Raw genomic sequence first — 15,482 nt, 5'->3', positions numbered from 1 at the left:
ATGCCCGTTCCCTCACAGCCTTGTTTTCATTCCCATAAAAAAAAAAAAAAAAAATATATATATATATATATATATATATATATATATATATATATATATATATATATATATAATAAAATTATATTAATATCTAATATACTCATACTATAGATTATATTAACTTAAATTAGATATGTAATTACATATAAATAATAATTATTATTATTATTATTTGTGGACAAACGTCCAACCACTTATAGTAGAGCGATTATTGTCAATCTGGCAACTTCACATGCGTGTGAAGTCCCTCCCCTCCTCTTCCTGCACCGTAACTTCCTGGAGACGAGCTTTATTTTTATTCTGAAACATGGCGGCTTCGTGTTCAGATAATACCTTTGAGAACGCAGCGACTAGGTCTGCAGTCGAATCGGAACCGGACAATGATTTTTGGGAAGGACAGTGTCCAGTGGTGAGCCGGGATCCAGCGGTGAAGTTACTCAGTCCGGTAAGCGGTCTCGAGCCACTGTCGTGGTCAGAGGACCACAGATTAGCGGCCTCCAGCACCAACAGCGTGTCTCTAATGGAAATGGTGTGTGACATACAAAGTCTCAGTCAAGACCTGATGCTGCACCGTACTCACATCCCCGTGCCGGTCACCGCTAATGAACTCCAGGCAAGTATGTGCGCGTGGAGTCTCGTGCGTCTCCGTTTTAGTTTATGCTACCAGATCACATGCACTGTTGCAAAGCCATGTGTTTTGACATGGCATTAAGCATCAAATGTATTTCATCTAATTAGATACAAACGCCAGCATATGTTTGTTAACATGCAGTGTAAAACATTTACAAGTAGAACATGTTGATGGATGTCAAACAATGACAGCAAGGTGTTACATGCAAAATTAATTAATACAACATTTTTCTCAATTTAATTTAATTATTGTAAATGCAGAACTATCTAAGTGGACTACAAAAGCTAGAAGGTCATTAAAAATTGTGGTAAATCTTTTAAATAAAATGACAAAATATGATGTGAAAAAGTAGGCCTGCATAAAATGTGTGGGTGGGTATAAATATTGTTTTTCCGATTAATCGCGATCTTCATTTGAACAGTCTCGATTCTTAAATCCCAAGATCGATCTTTCACTCTATGCGCAAACCTCTATTTATTACCACCAAATTTCGCACTATGTGACAAAAGTGAAAATATTTGGGCAACTGGCTGGTAAAAATTTACATTTCACTCACCAGTAATTGTGAAGTTTAAGTGTTCAGCAGCGAGATTTTTTCACAGCATGTTGAGAGTAAACATTGTTCTGTGCAATGTGTGTACAAGCGGAGAAACACATAATTCATTTGTCTTTGAATAATGTCTCTTTTATTACCATTTCTGTTCTTTACAGTCAGTTTTTGATAAACTACCAAAAAAAAATCATGCATTGCAACGATGAGGTAAAACCATTTGAGTCCTCTCTAGTATACGCTCATTTAAAGATGCTGTTTTTTGTTAAAGAGACAGTACCGGTTTTTAGCACGTGTTCAACAAATCAATGTATATACTTGTAAATAGTACAAATTATGCAATTTAATAATATATTTGTAACAAATAATATATGAAATATAATATCTTATTGATTGATTGAATACATTCATTTGTTAATTTTTAAAAAGCCAAAATGTGATCAAAATGATGAAAAGTATATAAAATTTAGGTAGTATAATTAATATTTCCCTAATGTGCCTAGTTAAAAGGTCCCCTGTATAATTAACAGCATTAGCTGGGAGATAATTAATTTTATTTGTAAGCAAAAGGGACATTATAACTGAAATAAACCCATATGAATCGATATTGTATCGAATCGAGAGTTTGTGAATCGGAATCGAACTGAATCGGTAAATCTGTATCAATGCAGCCCTAATAAAAAATAAATAAATAATAATATAAAAAGTAATATATTTTGATTATAAATGCAACAACATACCGGTAATAACAAAATACTAAAATGGCTGTTCTATATGTAACATACACTATTTTCCTTAAATCAGTTTTTTATTGCCAGATATGTGTAGGCCATGTACATGCCCAAAATATTTATTATATGTTTGTCAAATAGCAGATGTGTGTACGGGAAGATATATTAAATACCTTTTAATGTACACTTTAAATAAGCATGAAATGCTTACTTTATTAAGTTGATATTAACACCGTTTATTAAATTAATTCAAAACAAAGACTCATCAAGCAGATGCGTTGTTTTAGAACAATGAATGTTTCATTGCCTCAAAAGCAATACCTACAAGAATACATCAACAAGCATATGTAATGTATATTTCATCTGTTCATCTATTATTTTTATAGTCATTTTATTTTTGTATCATCCGTCTTCTACTCCTTGATAAACACAGGGTTTGTGATGGCAGGGATCTGTACCTTTAAGAGCAAGTTCTCACAAAAAAGCTTGCCACTGACATATCATTTCAGATTTCAAGTAATTTTAAGTTCATTTTGATTTGAATGTGACCAAAAATGCAATTGTATGTGTCAGTTATTTGTTTCTGTGCAAATCGTTTCTGCACTTCCGTCAGTTTGTCCCATTCATAGCGATATGCAGAGACCCACAGTTAGGACGAGGGCATGAGAGGCGGGCACTATCGCATCGATTGATTGATTGAGCATTGAACGATTCAGCACTAATTGGAGCCAATGTCTCCCCTAAACATGAGTTTTCACTGTAATTGAATATTCTTTTATCATTTGCCAATTAAGATATGTATGACTTTCTTCTGCAGAACACAAAGATTTTTTTGAAGAATATCTCAGCTCTGTAGGTCCATAAATGCAAGTGAAGGGTGGCCAGGCATTTGAAGCTCCAAAAAGCAGATCAAGTCAGCATAAACATAACCCATCAAACTCCAGTGGTATTCTGACATGATCTAGTTGGTTTTGGGTGAGAACAGGCCAAAATGTAACATTTGTACAGTTTTCTCTGTACATCTTGACAGCAGTCTCCTTGGCGATAATAATTTCAATTTTGATTACACTTCCTATAGTGCCATCTAGGGCTGTGTTCCACTAAAAATGTTTATGCCCTTCCCCTCACTAACTTTCCTGTGTCTCATGGGGTGCTTCTTATTTCTTAAATTGTGCATCCTTGTTTCCTTGCACCTCCTTTCTCGAGCCTGTGGCCCGGAATCCGGCCAGAGTCCACCATCATCAAGGATGCATCAATTCTATAAATGCACTGTGAGGATTGAGGACAGAGGAAGCTTTCCGAAGACGCTTGAGTGAGGAAGCAAAGGAGCATCCTATGCAGAAGACCCTTCTCCTCCCCCTACACATCTGACACAACCGTTTTAATGTGTCACTTTTGCAAGTCAAGCGCTCCGATGTAATGTAACTGTGCAGAGATGACGCTTTGCATTGATGCGTTTTAAAAATTGCTTTGTATTCCTTGTCTCCTTTTTTGCATCCTTTCCTTGTTTCCATGGAGTGAGGAGCTGGGAAGCGAGGAAAGGAAATGAGGATGCACAATTTTAGAAATGAAACGTACTCACGGACTCTGATGTACATCGTTGCTTATGTTGTGCGAGTGCCCACTACTGGCATAACCCATGCAATGGGTTTAACTGGAACACCCTAAGCCCTTGATCACTTTGAGGGCTGATGTCATTTTGTGGAATTATTTCGTGATTTTTCTTTCCACCGGAGAAGACAAAGTTTTCAGAGATTGATGCAATCACTGATTCAGGTAAATTTTTGTTGTAATTTCAGAGGCTTTGTATAAATCTTGTCTGTAAAGAATACAAAAATCACTTTTTATTATAAGTAATTGTTAGAAAGAATTAATCAAGTTTTAAACAAATGAAAATGGTAACATTACAGTGAACACATGTCAGTTTAAGGTAGCTACAAGTATTATGCTCTTAAATATGTATCCATTTCAGTTTTCTAACATACATTAGTGTTGTGTGGTGGAGGAGTAGGTTTAAGGCGATCTGTGCTGTGATGTCACAATCAAGTTGCTTTGTGGGATATGGAGCTGCCTGTCTAGGCTCGATCCCTCTTGTCAAAATCGAGGGGTAGAGGGTCTGTCAGCAGAAACTTCACTTAACGAAGTGAAACAGACTTCCAAAATGGGAAGTACTTAGGGAAGTTAGCGAGTGGATGTTTAAAGTAAAGTGGAATGCAGCCTAGCGTGCTGCACATGAGCCGAGCACTAGGAAGGGTAATCAAGCTTGAAATCATGATTGTGCCTAGAGACTGCAATGGCAAGATGTAGAGTGAAAAAGGAGTTATGTTTTGGTCTGTTTTGACCCAAAACCAACTGGATCACTTCAGAAGACATGGATTAAGGTACTTCAGTCCTATGGATTACCTTTATGCTGACTTTATCAATTTTTGTAGCTTCAAAGGCCTGGCCACCATTCACTTCCACTATGGGCCTACAAAGCTGAGATGTTCTTCTAAAAATCTTGATTGTATTCTGCAGAAGATGGAAAGATAGAAAGTCATACACTATGATTGCATGAGGGTGAGTATATAATGAGAGAATTTGCATTTTTGGGTGAACTTAATCGTTAATGTTAATGGACTGGCCCATTTCACTTTAATATTTTTCCTTCTTATTTTTCTTCGTTTTTAATAATGCGGGTCGAGTGGAAATAATCTTTTGTGGTTATCAACATTATGCCAAAAATGCTGTCGATTGAGCTTAACTTCTCTTCTTGGAACATTCCTTTAAAATCCTGATGTAAATGTTTTTTTAAATGTTCATATAATTTGTAAACTACCCATTTACATGCAATGCAAGCATGAAATGCTATTTACAAATTTGCTAGGTGGTTTTATGACGCAAGAAGAATGTTCTTCACGATTCTTTTGTTTTCTTTACAATACATTTTTTAACAGGTTGGTCCAGAAAAGGAAGTGAAGACCGCTAAAGAAAAGTTTGCAAAGAGTAAAGATCCAACCATAAGCCAAATGATAATAATGGACAGAGTCATCAACCCTCAAAGTGGACATCTCCGTGGCGTCAAATACACATGCTGGTCACCAATAGGCTGTGACAGCAATGGCCATTGTCTTCTTGCTTTTTTAACATTGGATAGTCGTCTCACAATCCACAGCAGTCAAAAACGCTTTCAGTGGACACCTCTCTTGAACCTTACAGAACTTTACGGGGAAATGTTAAAATCCAGGAACTACTCTTCCCGGAATGACGAGTTACCTATGTTTCCCATTACAAACTTGGACGAGCTTCAAAGGCGATATCGCATGCAAACGCCGGTCCGCATGGCGTGGTCTGGTCTGTGCAATACGCAACAAGTTCAAGCCAATAATGCATGTAAAGACATTAGCACAGTGCTCCTGGCTGTACTTATGGAGAACGGTGATCTAGTGATCTGGCAGTTCTCCTTGCCCCTAAAGGGGAAGGACTCAGTGGTGTCTTGCAACACCATACAGTCTGGCATTTCCTCGCCAAGCATGCTCACCTGGTGGGAATACGAGCACGGTGGCCGCAAAATGAGTGGACTGATTGTGGGCAGTTCCGTTGGACCCATAAATATCCTGCCAGTCAATCTTAAGGCAGTAAAAGGTTATTTCACTCTCAAGCAACCTGTGGTGTTGTGGCAGGATAAGGACCAGATACCTGTGCACAACATTAAATGCATCACTCTATTTCATCCGCTACAGAAATGCAACTGCAGCCTGGTGGTTGCAGCACGTGGCCCCTATGTGTTCTGGTGCTTGTTGCTCATCTCCAAAGCTGGCCTCAATGTTCATAATTCCCACATCACAGGTCTTCACTCCACTCCCATCATATCCATGACGGTTAGCCATAACACTGGGTATATTTTTACTTGCTCTTTAGATGGTGTGGTGAAGCAGCTCATGCCCGTTTTCACCGATGTTGCGGTGGTGTTTAAACAGCAGGAGGTTGTTCTGCCAGAGGGAGTGGCAGGGCAACGGATACATGGCATATCTGTCAGTCCCAATGGTGCATACCTGGCCTTGCTCTCCAGTGAGGGCATGATCAATGGGCTCCATTCCATCAACCACACCTACCAGGTCCAGTTTATCACCCTAAAGACTCCGAAAGAAGCAGCTACCGAGCTTCTCGAGTCTCAAATGCCGAACCTCTTTAGACAGACGGATTTGTTAGATTTGTTGCGGTGGAGAGTATTGAAGGACAAAAGCATCCCTCCTTTCCTTGAAAATGAACTGGACAAGAAGACCCAAACTTCAGGGTCTAGCTACTTTTGGCGCCTGAAGCTTCTCCTCCTGCGAATGCTCCATAAGTCCATGCAGAAGACCCCCTCTGAGGCCCGGTGGAGGCCAAATCTTAAGGATAGTAAGGTGTTTGTTGGGGAAGAGGAGGTAGGTGGGGGTGAGGAAGAAGAAATGGCAGAGATATCAGTGCAAGAAGAGTCCAGGCCATGGGACACTGATAAGCAGTCCAGCGAGGAACAAATGAGCAAGGTCAGCAGCCAGATCGAAGAAGTTGAGTCTCATCTGACCCGTGAGAACATGAAGAAGGTGCTTGGCGAGGTGTACCTGCACACCTGCGTCACTCAAAACACATGTATACCTACCAAAGGTGTGTGTGACTTTCTCAAAAATGACCCTGCTAATGAAGACAGGGCAGCTAAGGTGAAATTTCTCATTACAGTCTCCTGACACAAATGTATTCATGTTATAAATCTGGAATTCATATCCATTTTACAAATTCAAACTCTTTGATATTTTTTAAGCTTTTGAAACTGTTTAAGTTTGAAACTGGCTGCTAAATGCATACAAATATTGGCATTTTGTGTGTTTTAATGGGCAATTAGAATCTTTCATGCAATTAAATCACATAACTCAGAACTACATAGAAATATGCTTTTTTATATATATATGTGTAAAATATTCTATTTTTCCGCTTTGATGTTTGATCTTCACAGGTGCTGATAGGTCATATCATGAATAAGATGAACAAACAGACATTTCCAGAGTACTGCAACCTCTGTAATGAGGTTCTGCCCTTCACGGACCGTAAACGGGCAGAGTGTAAGAATGGGCACAGATGGCTCAGGTACGTCTAAATATGGTATGGTTCATATTAAGTCATATCATTGCACAGCCATGATGTGATGCCTGTATTAGTCATCATTGGACAGACCACTGAAAGTGATATGATTCTGCCTGTGGTATTTACAAAAGAACTTTCCCATTAAAAACGCCATTTCCCATCACATACCTGGCAGGAAAAAAAAATTACAATTGCTGAAAATTCTGTCCTGTTGAAAATGTGTAATGCCTTGTCCTTGCACATTTTGCCATACCAATGTAAGAATTTTAATAACACTTTCATTGTGTTTACACTCCCAAGTAAAGTGACCTTGCTTTTGGCTCAGATCTTACACAGACACATTTCATGACTCAAGTCATGTAATTTTAGGTCTATTTTAGACTACATTCATATTTGGTGCTTAAAGGAATAGTTCACCCCTAAATAAAACATTTCTCTCATCATTTTGTCACCATCATGGCATCCCAGATGGGTATGACTTTCTTCTGCAGAAAACAAATGAAGACTTTTAGCACAATATCTCCGCTATGTAGGTCCATACAATGCAAGTGGATGGTGATCAAAACTTTGAAGCTCCAAAAAGCACAAAGGCAGCATAAAATTAATCATTACGACTCCAGTGGTTTAATGCATGTCTTCTGAAGTGATCTAATCGGGTGTGGGTGAGAACAGACCAAAATATAATTCCTTTTTCATTGTTCATCTTGCCATTTGAGGTTTCTAAGCACAATCAGGAATTGTAGCTCGATTGACACATGTACAGAGCGCTAGATGATGCTAGGAACTGTAATCGAGCTTGAAATCATGAAATCATATAATATTGTGCTTAGAGACTGCAATGGCAAGATGAGCAATGAAAAAAGATATATATTTTTGTCTGTTCTCAACCAAAAGCGATTACATCACTTCAGACGACATGGATTTAACCGCTGGAGTCTTATAGGTTACTTTTATATGGTTTTATGTGCGTTTTTAAGCTTAAACATTTTGATCAACATTCACTTGCAATGTTTGACCTAAAGAGCTGAAATATTCTTCTAAAAATCTTTGTGTTCAGTAGAGAAAGTCATACATATCTGGGATGCCATGAGGGTGAGTAAATGAGAGAATTAACATTTTTGGTATAATATATGTTTTCAGATAGCAGGTTATGTCATTATCACATGTCCTTTTATGAGTATCACAGTAGTGGATTATCATTATTTGACCACAGGGTTAACTCAAAATATTATTAAATGTTGGCTTTTATATCATTTGAATATAATAAAAAACATGATATAAACTGTAGACAAAAATATTGTTATCTATGATGATACTAAACTCTTATGGATAATCTAATTTGTCAGATTTGGACAAACTGGCACTTAGACCTCTTCTTACAGAATCTTAAAAAATAAATGTAACATACAGCTCTGGAAAACAAAAATAAGAGACCACTGCAAAATGATCAGTTTCTCTGGATTTACTATTTATAGGTATGTGTTTGAGTAAAATAAAAAATTTTGTTTTATTCTATAAAGTACTGACAACATTTCTCCCAAATTCCAAATATTAATATTGTCATTTAGAGCATTTATTTGCAGAAAATGAAAACTACTCAAATCAACAAAAAGATGCAGTGTTTTCAGATCTCGAATAATGGCAATAAAACAAGTTCGTATTCATTTTTAAATACAACACTAATGTTTTAACTTAGGAAGTGTTCAGAAATCAATATTTGCATTTACATTTATGCATTTGGCAGAAGCTTTTATCCAAAGCGACTTAGTGCAATTATTACAGGGACAATCCCCCCGGAACAACCTGGAGTTAAGAGTCTTGCTCAAGGACACAATGGTGGTGGCCATGGGGTTCGAACCACCGACCTTCTGATTAACAGCCCTGTGCTTTACCCACTACGCCACCACCACTCCTCACCCCTCACCCTGAGAGTCTTGGCATACTCAGAACCATTCTTTCACATTGCTCTTGGGTGACATTATGCCACTCCTGGTGCAAAAATTCAAGCAGCTCTGCTTTGTTTGATGGCATTGAAAACCTCTGAAATGTGATCAGTAGGACGATGGAATGTCACAAGCCATCAAACAAAGCTGAGCTGCTTGGATTTTTGTGCCAGGAGTGGCATAAAGTCACCCAACAGCAATGTGAAAGACTGGATGAGAGCATGCCAAGCCGCATGAAAGCTGTGATTGAAAATCAGGGTTATTCCACCAAATATTGATTTCTGAACTCTTCCTAAGTTAAAACATTAGTATTGTTTATAAATGAACATGAACTTGTTTTCTTTGCATTATTCGAGGTCTGAAAATACTGCATCTTTTGTGATGTCATTTTCTGCAAATAAATGCTCTAAATGACAATATTATTATTTGGGAGAAATGTTGTCAGTACTTTATAGAATAATAAAAAAAAAATGTTTTACCCAAACACATACCTATAAATAGTAAATCCAGAGAAACTGATAATTTTGCAGTGGTCTCATAATCTTTTTCAGTGCTGTTTATAGATCTAATGGAAATGTATTTAGGTACAGCTAAGATAAGTGAGGATTCAACAGTTAAGATGTTCCTGTAATATGGCCCCTGGTCCATAAGTAGCTTTTCTATGCCAGATGTCATATAGTTGTTGAGTCGTTTCAACTCCAACTTTCTTGCTCTGAATGTGACATTTCATCCACCCGCCTGACTGAAAGGAGATTACTGCCCCTAATGGTCTATTAGGGAAATGGCTGTTTCACTGCTGTCATTCTGATCTCTGTCAAGCACTGATCTAAACCTTCCCTTGCTGCGGCTGTTCATATGTCTTACTGTCTTTTCCTCTCTCTCTCTGTCCCTTCTTCCTAAGGTGTGCGCTGTCATATCAGGCCTGTCAGGGTGTGACATACCGCCGCTGTCTATTGCAGGACAGTATTGCCTCTGTAGCAGAGCCTGAGGGTGAGCCATAATACTATATTATATCGCTTCTCAGAACCACATCTCACCACACACTTAAACTTTTTGTAATGCAACAGAGAGCAGGAACATTACACACACCGGAAACAAAATCTCTGAACAATGCATAGTGTGTGTATGGCGCTATTTACCTCTCAGCAAACACACGCACACACCAGGGCTCAACAGTAAGGATTTTGTTTCTGCTGGCCCAGTTGGACCAGTATTTTAGAGTTGTACCTTCCCTACCAATTTTTTTATTTGGTCCAGCACAAAAATTAAACGTTTTATTTTTAGCAACATATTTGTATCTGTCCGAAAGAAATATATTTTAAAAAACAATAAAGGGGTAGTTCACCGAGAAATCAAAATTCTGTAATTTTTCTTACAATTTACTAATTAATTAATTAACTACATAATTTTTTTTTAAGCAATAATAGTTGGAAATTAAATGTTTATAATTAGGGCTGTCGATTTAACGCGTTATTTCAGAGTGATTAATTTTATTAAAAATAACACGCTAAAAAAATTAACGCAATTAATCGCAATGCCCCGGACAGTAATAAGGAAGATTAAACATTTTGTGTTTATGATGCAACGCAACCGAGACGCTACACAAGCATCTGTCTGATGCAGGTGTACATTGACGGGTCCTTAAACAAGCCCTCATAATAAATCTCGAACTGATTGACAAATTCACTTGTGAAATGGATTGTTATGAACTGTTTCCCAATTATTGACTTATGTTCAATAATATGGTAGTAAACAATATTCTAAAGCCGCTTTTTGTATGGCCTTATCAATGATTAACCCTTCTGCCACAAGAATGTAATGCATTTTAATTATCTGAATATTTTTATATATAATAATTTTTAAATATTTAATGATAACTATGTATAATTATTTAACCATTATATATTGAATTATTGTTATATGAGGGGCTTTCTCAGCAAATATTTGTAGATGCGATTAAATGCAATTAATTGCGATTTAAATAATCGGGACACCGTGTAATTCGATTTAAAATTAATCGATTGACAGCCCTAGTTATTATGTAACTACATGTCAGCTGTAAATATATAAAGACATTTGCTGGAAAACGATAGCATACAGAAATTTTATTATCATTTTAAATTTAATGTAATTGATGCTTCAAAGACTGTCATTTTTTAAATTTCAATAAAATCTCATCTATGCTAGCCAGTTATATACCTTAAATTTGGTGAGCTATTTAAATCATCAGAAATCAGAACAACAATGTTTAAGTTTGAAAGTCATAAAAACACAACAGTGTTCCAACAACTGGCCCAAACCAGAGACTTTTTAGCCTGAGACGGACCACTGGTATTTAAATAAATGGAAGAAATTAGAATGCCAATGTTGTAGAGAAGGAAGTCCTGCCTTACAGGTAAAATAGCCAATCACCTTTTAGATACAGACATCGCCTGTCAGTCAACTCGAGAACGTGTAAGCGCATTAGCTGAACCAGCTTAAACAAAAGTGTTTTTTTTTTTTTTTTTTTTTTAGGTGATCTGAACTAAAGCACAATTTATGATACCATAGTAGATATATTTTACTGCTGATTTCAACCTGGTCTTATAGTGAAAACATGACTAACATTTTTGCAAAACTTGTTATACATGTCTCCAGATACAATTGCCTGCAGTTTTCAGGTGAAATGAACTCTAGAGGTGCTACAACAACTGTTGTTTGTATTCACTTTAACTCAAATCAATACTTTAATGGCTAATTATGACATTATAAATGCTCACTCTATTACTCAGATCCTGCTATTATATAATATCGACCCAATTTTCCTCTTAACGCATCTTTTGAAAATCTATAAGTTTTTATGCTTTTATTACACTTGTTCCAATTGTATACACTTATTCCAATATGATTAGCTTGTGCGGTAGCTCACCTGATAGGGCGTCTGACTTAAGAGTTGGAGGACCACGGTCCAAGTCCAGTCCAGACCTCAAGTTGACACGTGATATGATTACAGAGTCATAAAGCGCCACGAAAAGATGTGGTTGCTTCAGAAAATTTGCTTTTTTTGCTTCTGCATTTTAATACACTAATGGTTAGAATTAGGCATTGATAAGGTAAGGATGTCTTTAACTTCTCATACAGTGCTGTGGAAAAGTATTTGCCCCATCCTGTTTTTGAGCATATCTCATACAAAATTTTCTAAATCTAACAAAACAAAGGAAATCTGAATAAACACAAAATACAGTTTTTAAATGATAATTTATTTTTGAAGCAAAAAAGTTATCCAATACCAACTAGGCCTGTGTGAAAAAGTATTTACCCCCTTTCTAAATCCCCAAATCTATATACCTGCATTCATAATGGGGTTCAGCTGGACCACACACACACACACACACACCCAGGCCTGATTACTGCCAGCCTTGTTCAATTAAATTAACACCTAAATATAAGTATATGCCCATGCGATAATGATCCACTGAGTGGCAGGACCTTATATGGCAGTTCAAGCTCAAAAGCCCTTCCAATGTTGCTGAACTAAAGAAGTTCTGCAAAGAATAGTTGGCCAAAATTCCACCACAGCGTTGTGAGAGTCTGATCTCCAGATATCGGAAGCATTTGGTTGTAGTTGTTGTTGCTAACGGTGGCACAACCAGCTATTAAGTTTAAGGGGCAGTTCGTTTTTTTTACATGGGTGATATGTGTTGGATAACTTTTTTGCTTCAACAAATTTTATTTAATAATTTTTTTTTTTTTTTTTTTTTTTTGGAAAAGCTGTATTTTTTGTTTTCTCAGGGTTGTCTTTGTTTTATGTTATATTTTGTTTGAAGATCTAAAACAATCTATTATGAATAATACATTAAAAAACAGGATGGGGCAAAATCTTTTCCACAGCACTGTATATATTAAAAAAATGAATGGTTAACTTTAGGCATTGATTTGGTAAGGATATCTTTTTAAAACATCTTATTTATATTTTAAAACACTATTAATTTTGTTCATGCAAAAGTTTTAGGTTATGGAGGTATGTTTTATAAAAAAATTAAAAAAATCTAAAATCCGCTTTTGGCGCCTCCAGCTGGAGATTTCGCTAGAAACCTGCAGTCAAACGTGTTATACAGCATGTAAATTTGAACTGCAAAAATTTCATGAGACCAGGCTGGCTGATTTTAAAGATTTTCTTTGACCATAATCTTAACTAACCATTTTGGAGATCTCCGTCTTGTCCCATTGAAGTAGATAGAAGCTGCACTTTCATGCTGCTTGTTTACATAAGAAACAGCTGCCCAGGAACGTTCCAAAGATGGCCGGCAAGTTATCTGACTTGCCTTGAATGGGACTTTGCCCAAACTCTCTCACCCTGGCCCCACTCTATTCTTATTGTTAAGCCCTGCGTGCACACACACACACACACACACACACACAAACTACTAAAGCTTCAGCCATTCGCCAATTGCGATAGAAAGACAACATTGAAATGACTACCTTGATTTTGATGCAGCACATGTGGATGATGCAAATGTAACCAAAAACCTTTTGCCTTTTTTTTGTTTCCTCTAAATCTCACTCACAGACTCTGACTGGATAAAGAAAATACTCCAAGGTCCCTGCATCTTTTGTGACTCTCCTCTTTACTAGAGCAACAGTGCTATAGATGACAAACTCTTCACAGCGGATTACTGCGTTTCTTTAGTGAGCTATTCCCCATAGCAAAAATGACTTTAATTCCTTGGAACAAATGAATGTATTTAAAAAAAAAATCACTTTATTATTATAGTTATACAAGTAATTTAGAAGATTTTCTTCTCAACGACCTCTATTTTTAAGCCAAGCTTTAGTGTAGTTTATAGAGATGTACAAATTTCATATCAAGAAAGCTGTGTGTGTTAATACCTTATTCTATTGTCTATTTTTGTTATTGTTGTTTATATTTGGTATGCTATATATATTTTTGTTTCTATAATATTATGCTATTCATACTTTTGCATTAAAAAATGCATTCTTCCCCTGCCCGATTTTAATTGGTTTAAATAAATCCATTTCTTATTTGGCTTTAGAAACATTTTGTTGAACTGCAAATGCCATACCAACTCCCCCATTTCCAAATAATGACTTTTCCTTGGCCTAAAGGAAGACAAGATGAGAGAAAAGAAATGTAAAAGGAAATGAAAAACAGCGAGACACTGAGAAAACTGTTTTAAAACTGATCCAGCCCCTCCGAAGGGCCAAACTCTAATGAGATACAGCGGTAATGAGGAATGGATCCCAGCCGCATATGTGATACCCATTTTAATTAAGGTAGCAAGGTTGAGTGCATATTGTTAAATGTAGTTACCCCCTTTTTTGTGGGCCGCTGGAGAGACACATGCAGGCCATATACCCTGACACCCATTCCACACAAGCGCTTCACCATCAGTGGAGGACCCTGTTTGATCAAAGTTACATTTTGGCCTGTTGGACCTTTTGGAATGTTCTTGCTCCTTTCCATCATGTCTGTTATCATGCCCAGTACATCCTGTCACTTTGCCCTGCTATTTCTCTAGTGTAACTGAAGATGATGGCTCGCCTCGTTGCTAGTTGGCAACCCTGTGTTAGGTTTCGGATAGTATCCCGAGATAAAGATGGCCTGATAATTACAATTCCACTTCCTATCTCTCATTCAGTGTCACCGAACGTATTCTTTGGTCGAAAATACATTTGCTTACTAGCTATGTTTTACTTTTCACAGAAAGTGCCTGTTCTTCATTACGATGCATTCTGAAATGTTGCCATATCATTACAAGTGGTAATGCAACATGTAAGAGGTGTTTGATTACAAGGTTATAACGTGCATTATCTATTAATCAAAGAGGGACTAGAACACCAAGGCAGTGCTCAATTTCTAATGCCGTCTGCTGCGTGTCACAGCAAATTTGTTCAGCGACATATTGTGACAAGCATCTAATAACATGAATTTGAAAGCTGTTTTTTTAACGATGCAATAGGACACTTAAAAGGAAAATGAAAAGCTATTCAAATTTCCATTGTACACACAAAATACAGTGCATATTAACTATTGGAGAGGCTAAATGTCACAGATTAAATTGAAACTGCGAGCATGATGGACATTTTTTTTCCTGCCATGTAATTCCATTCCTAGATATTAGATTGTCAGTGGATCTTGGCCTTTTGGTATGAGTGCTACCTTTGTTGATAGATGGAGACTTCTCCATCTGTTGAAGAGGTTAGCTCTGTTTGGCAGAACCTCCTACTACTTTAATATAACAATCTGTCAAAAAACATTTCTACAATAATTACGGCTCCCTCCTCCCTCTTTTTGTGTGCACTCTTTCAAGATTTCAAAAGGAGGTTTCGTTCTTTTCTCATAATGAAATATTCATAACTTCTGTGTTCATGGCTTTGTGCTTTAAACAAAAAAATTTTTTTATTTAATCTTATATTCTTTTGTTAGTTAACATATTTTGATATGCATCACCGTGCTTTAAACACCCAATTTGTTGAGCCCAAACAGT

General features: G+C 36.9%; 1 protein-coding gene across 1 annotated transcript; it reads left to right on the top strand.

Annotated features, from left to right (window-relative positions):
* Window positions 1-337: 337 nt before the first annotated feature.
* Window positions 338-14,466, top strand: gtf3c4 (general transcription factor IIIC, polypeptide 4). Its single transcript, XM_052100441.1, has 5 exons — window positions 338-652; window positions 4,888-6,630; window positions 6,924-7,054; window positions 9,896-9,984; window positions 13,544-14,466. The coding sequence occupies exons 1-5, from the start codon at window positions 347-349 to the stop codon at window positions 13,606-13,608; spliced, it is 2,334 nt and encodes a 777-aa protein (XP_051956401.1). The 5' UTR covers window positions 338-346; the 3' UTR covers window positions 13,609-14,466.
* The last annotated feature ends 1,016 nt before the right edge of the window (window positions 14,467-15,482 follow it).

This window comes from Xyrauchen texanus, chromosome 31, assembly GCF_025860055.1.
Source record: "Xyrauchen texanus isolate HMW12.3.18 chromosome 31, RBS_HiC_50CHRs, whole genome shotgun sequence".
In the NCBI taxonomy this organism is placed as follows: Eukaryota; Metazoa; Chordata; class Actinopteri; order Cypriniformes; family Catostomidae; genus Xyrauchen; species Xyrauchen texanus.
This window is presented reverse-complemented; position numbering and strand designations above follow the sequence as displayed.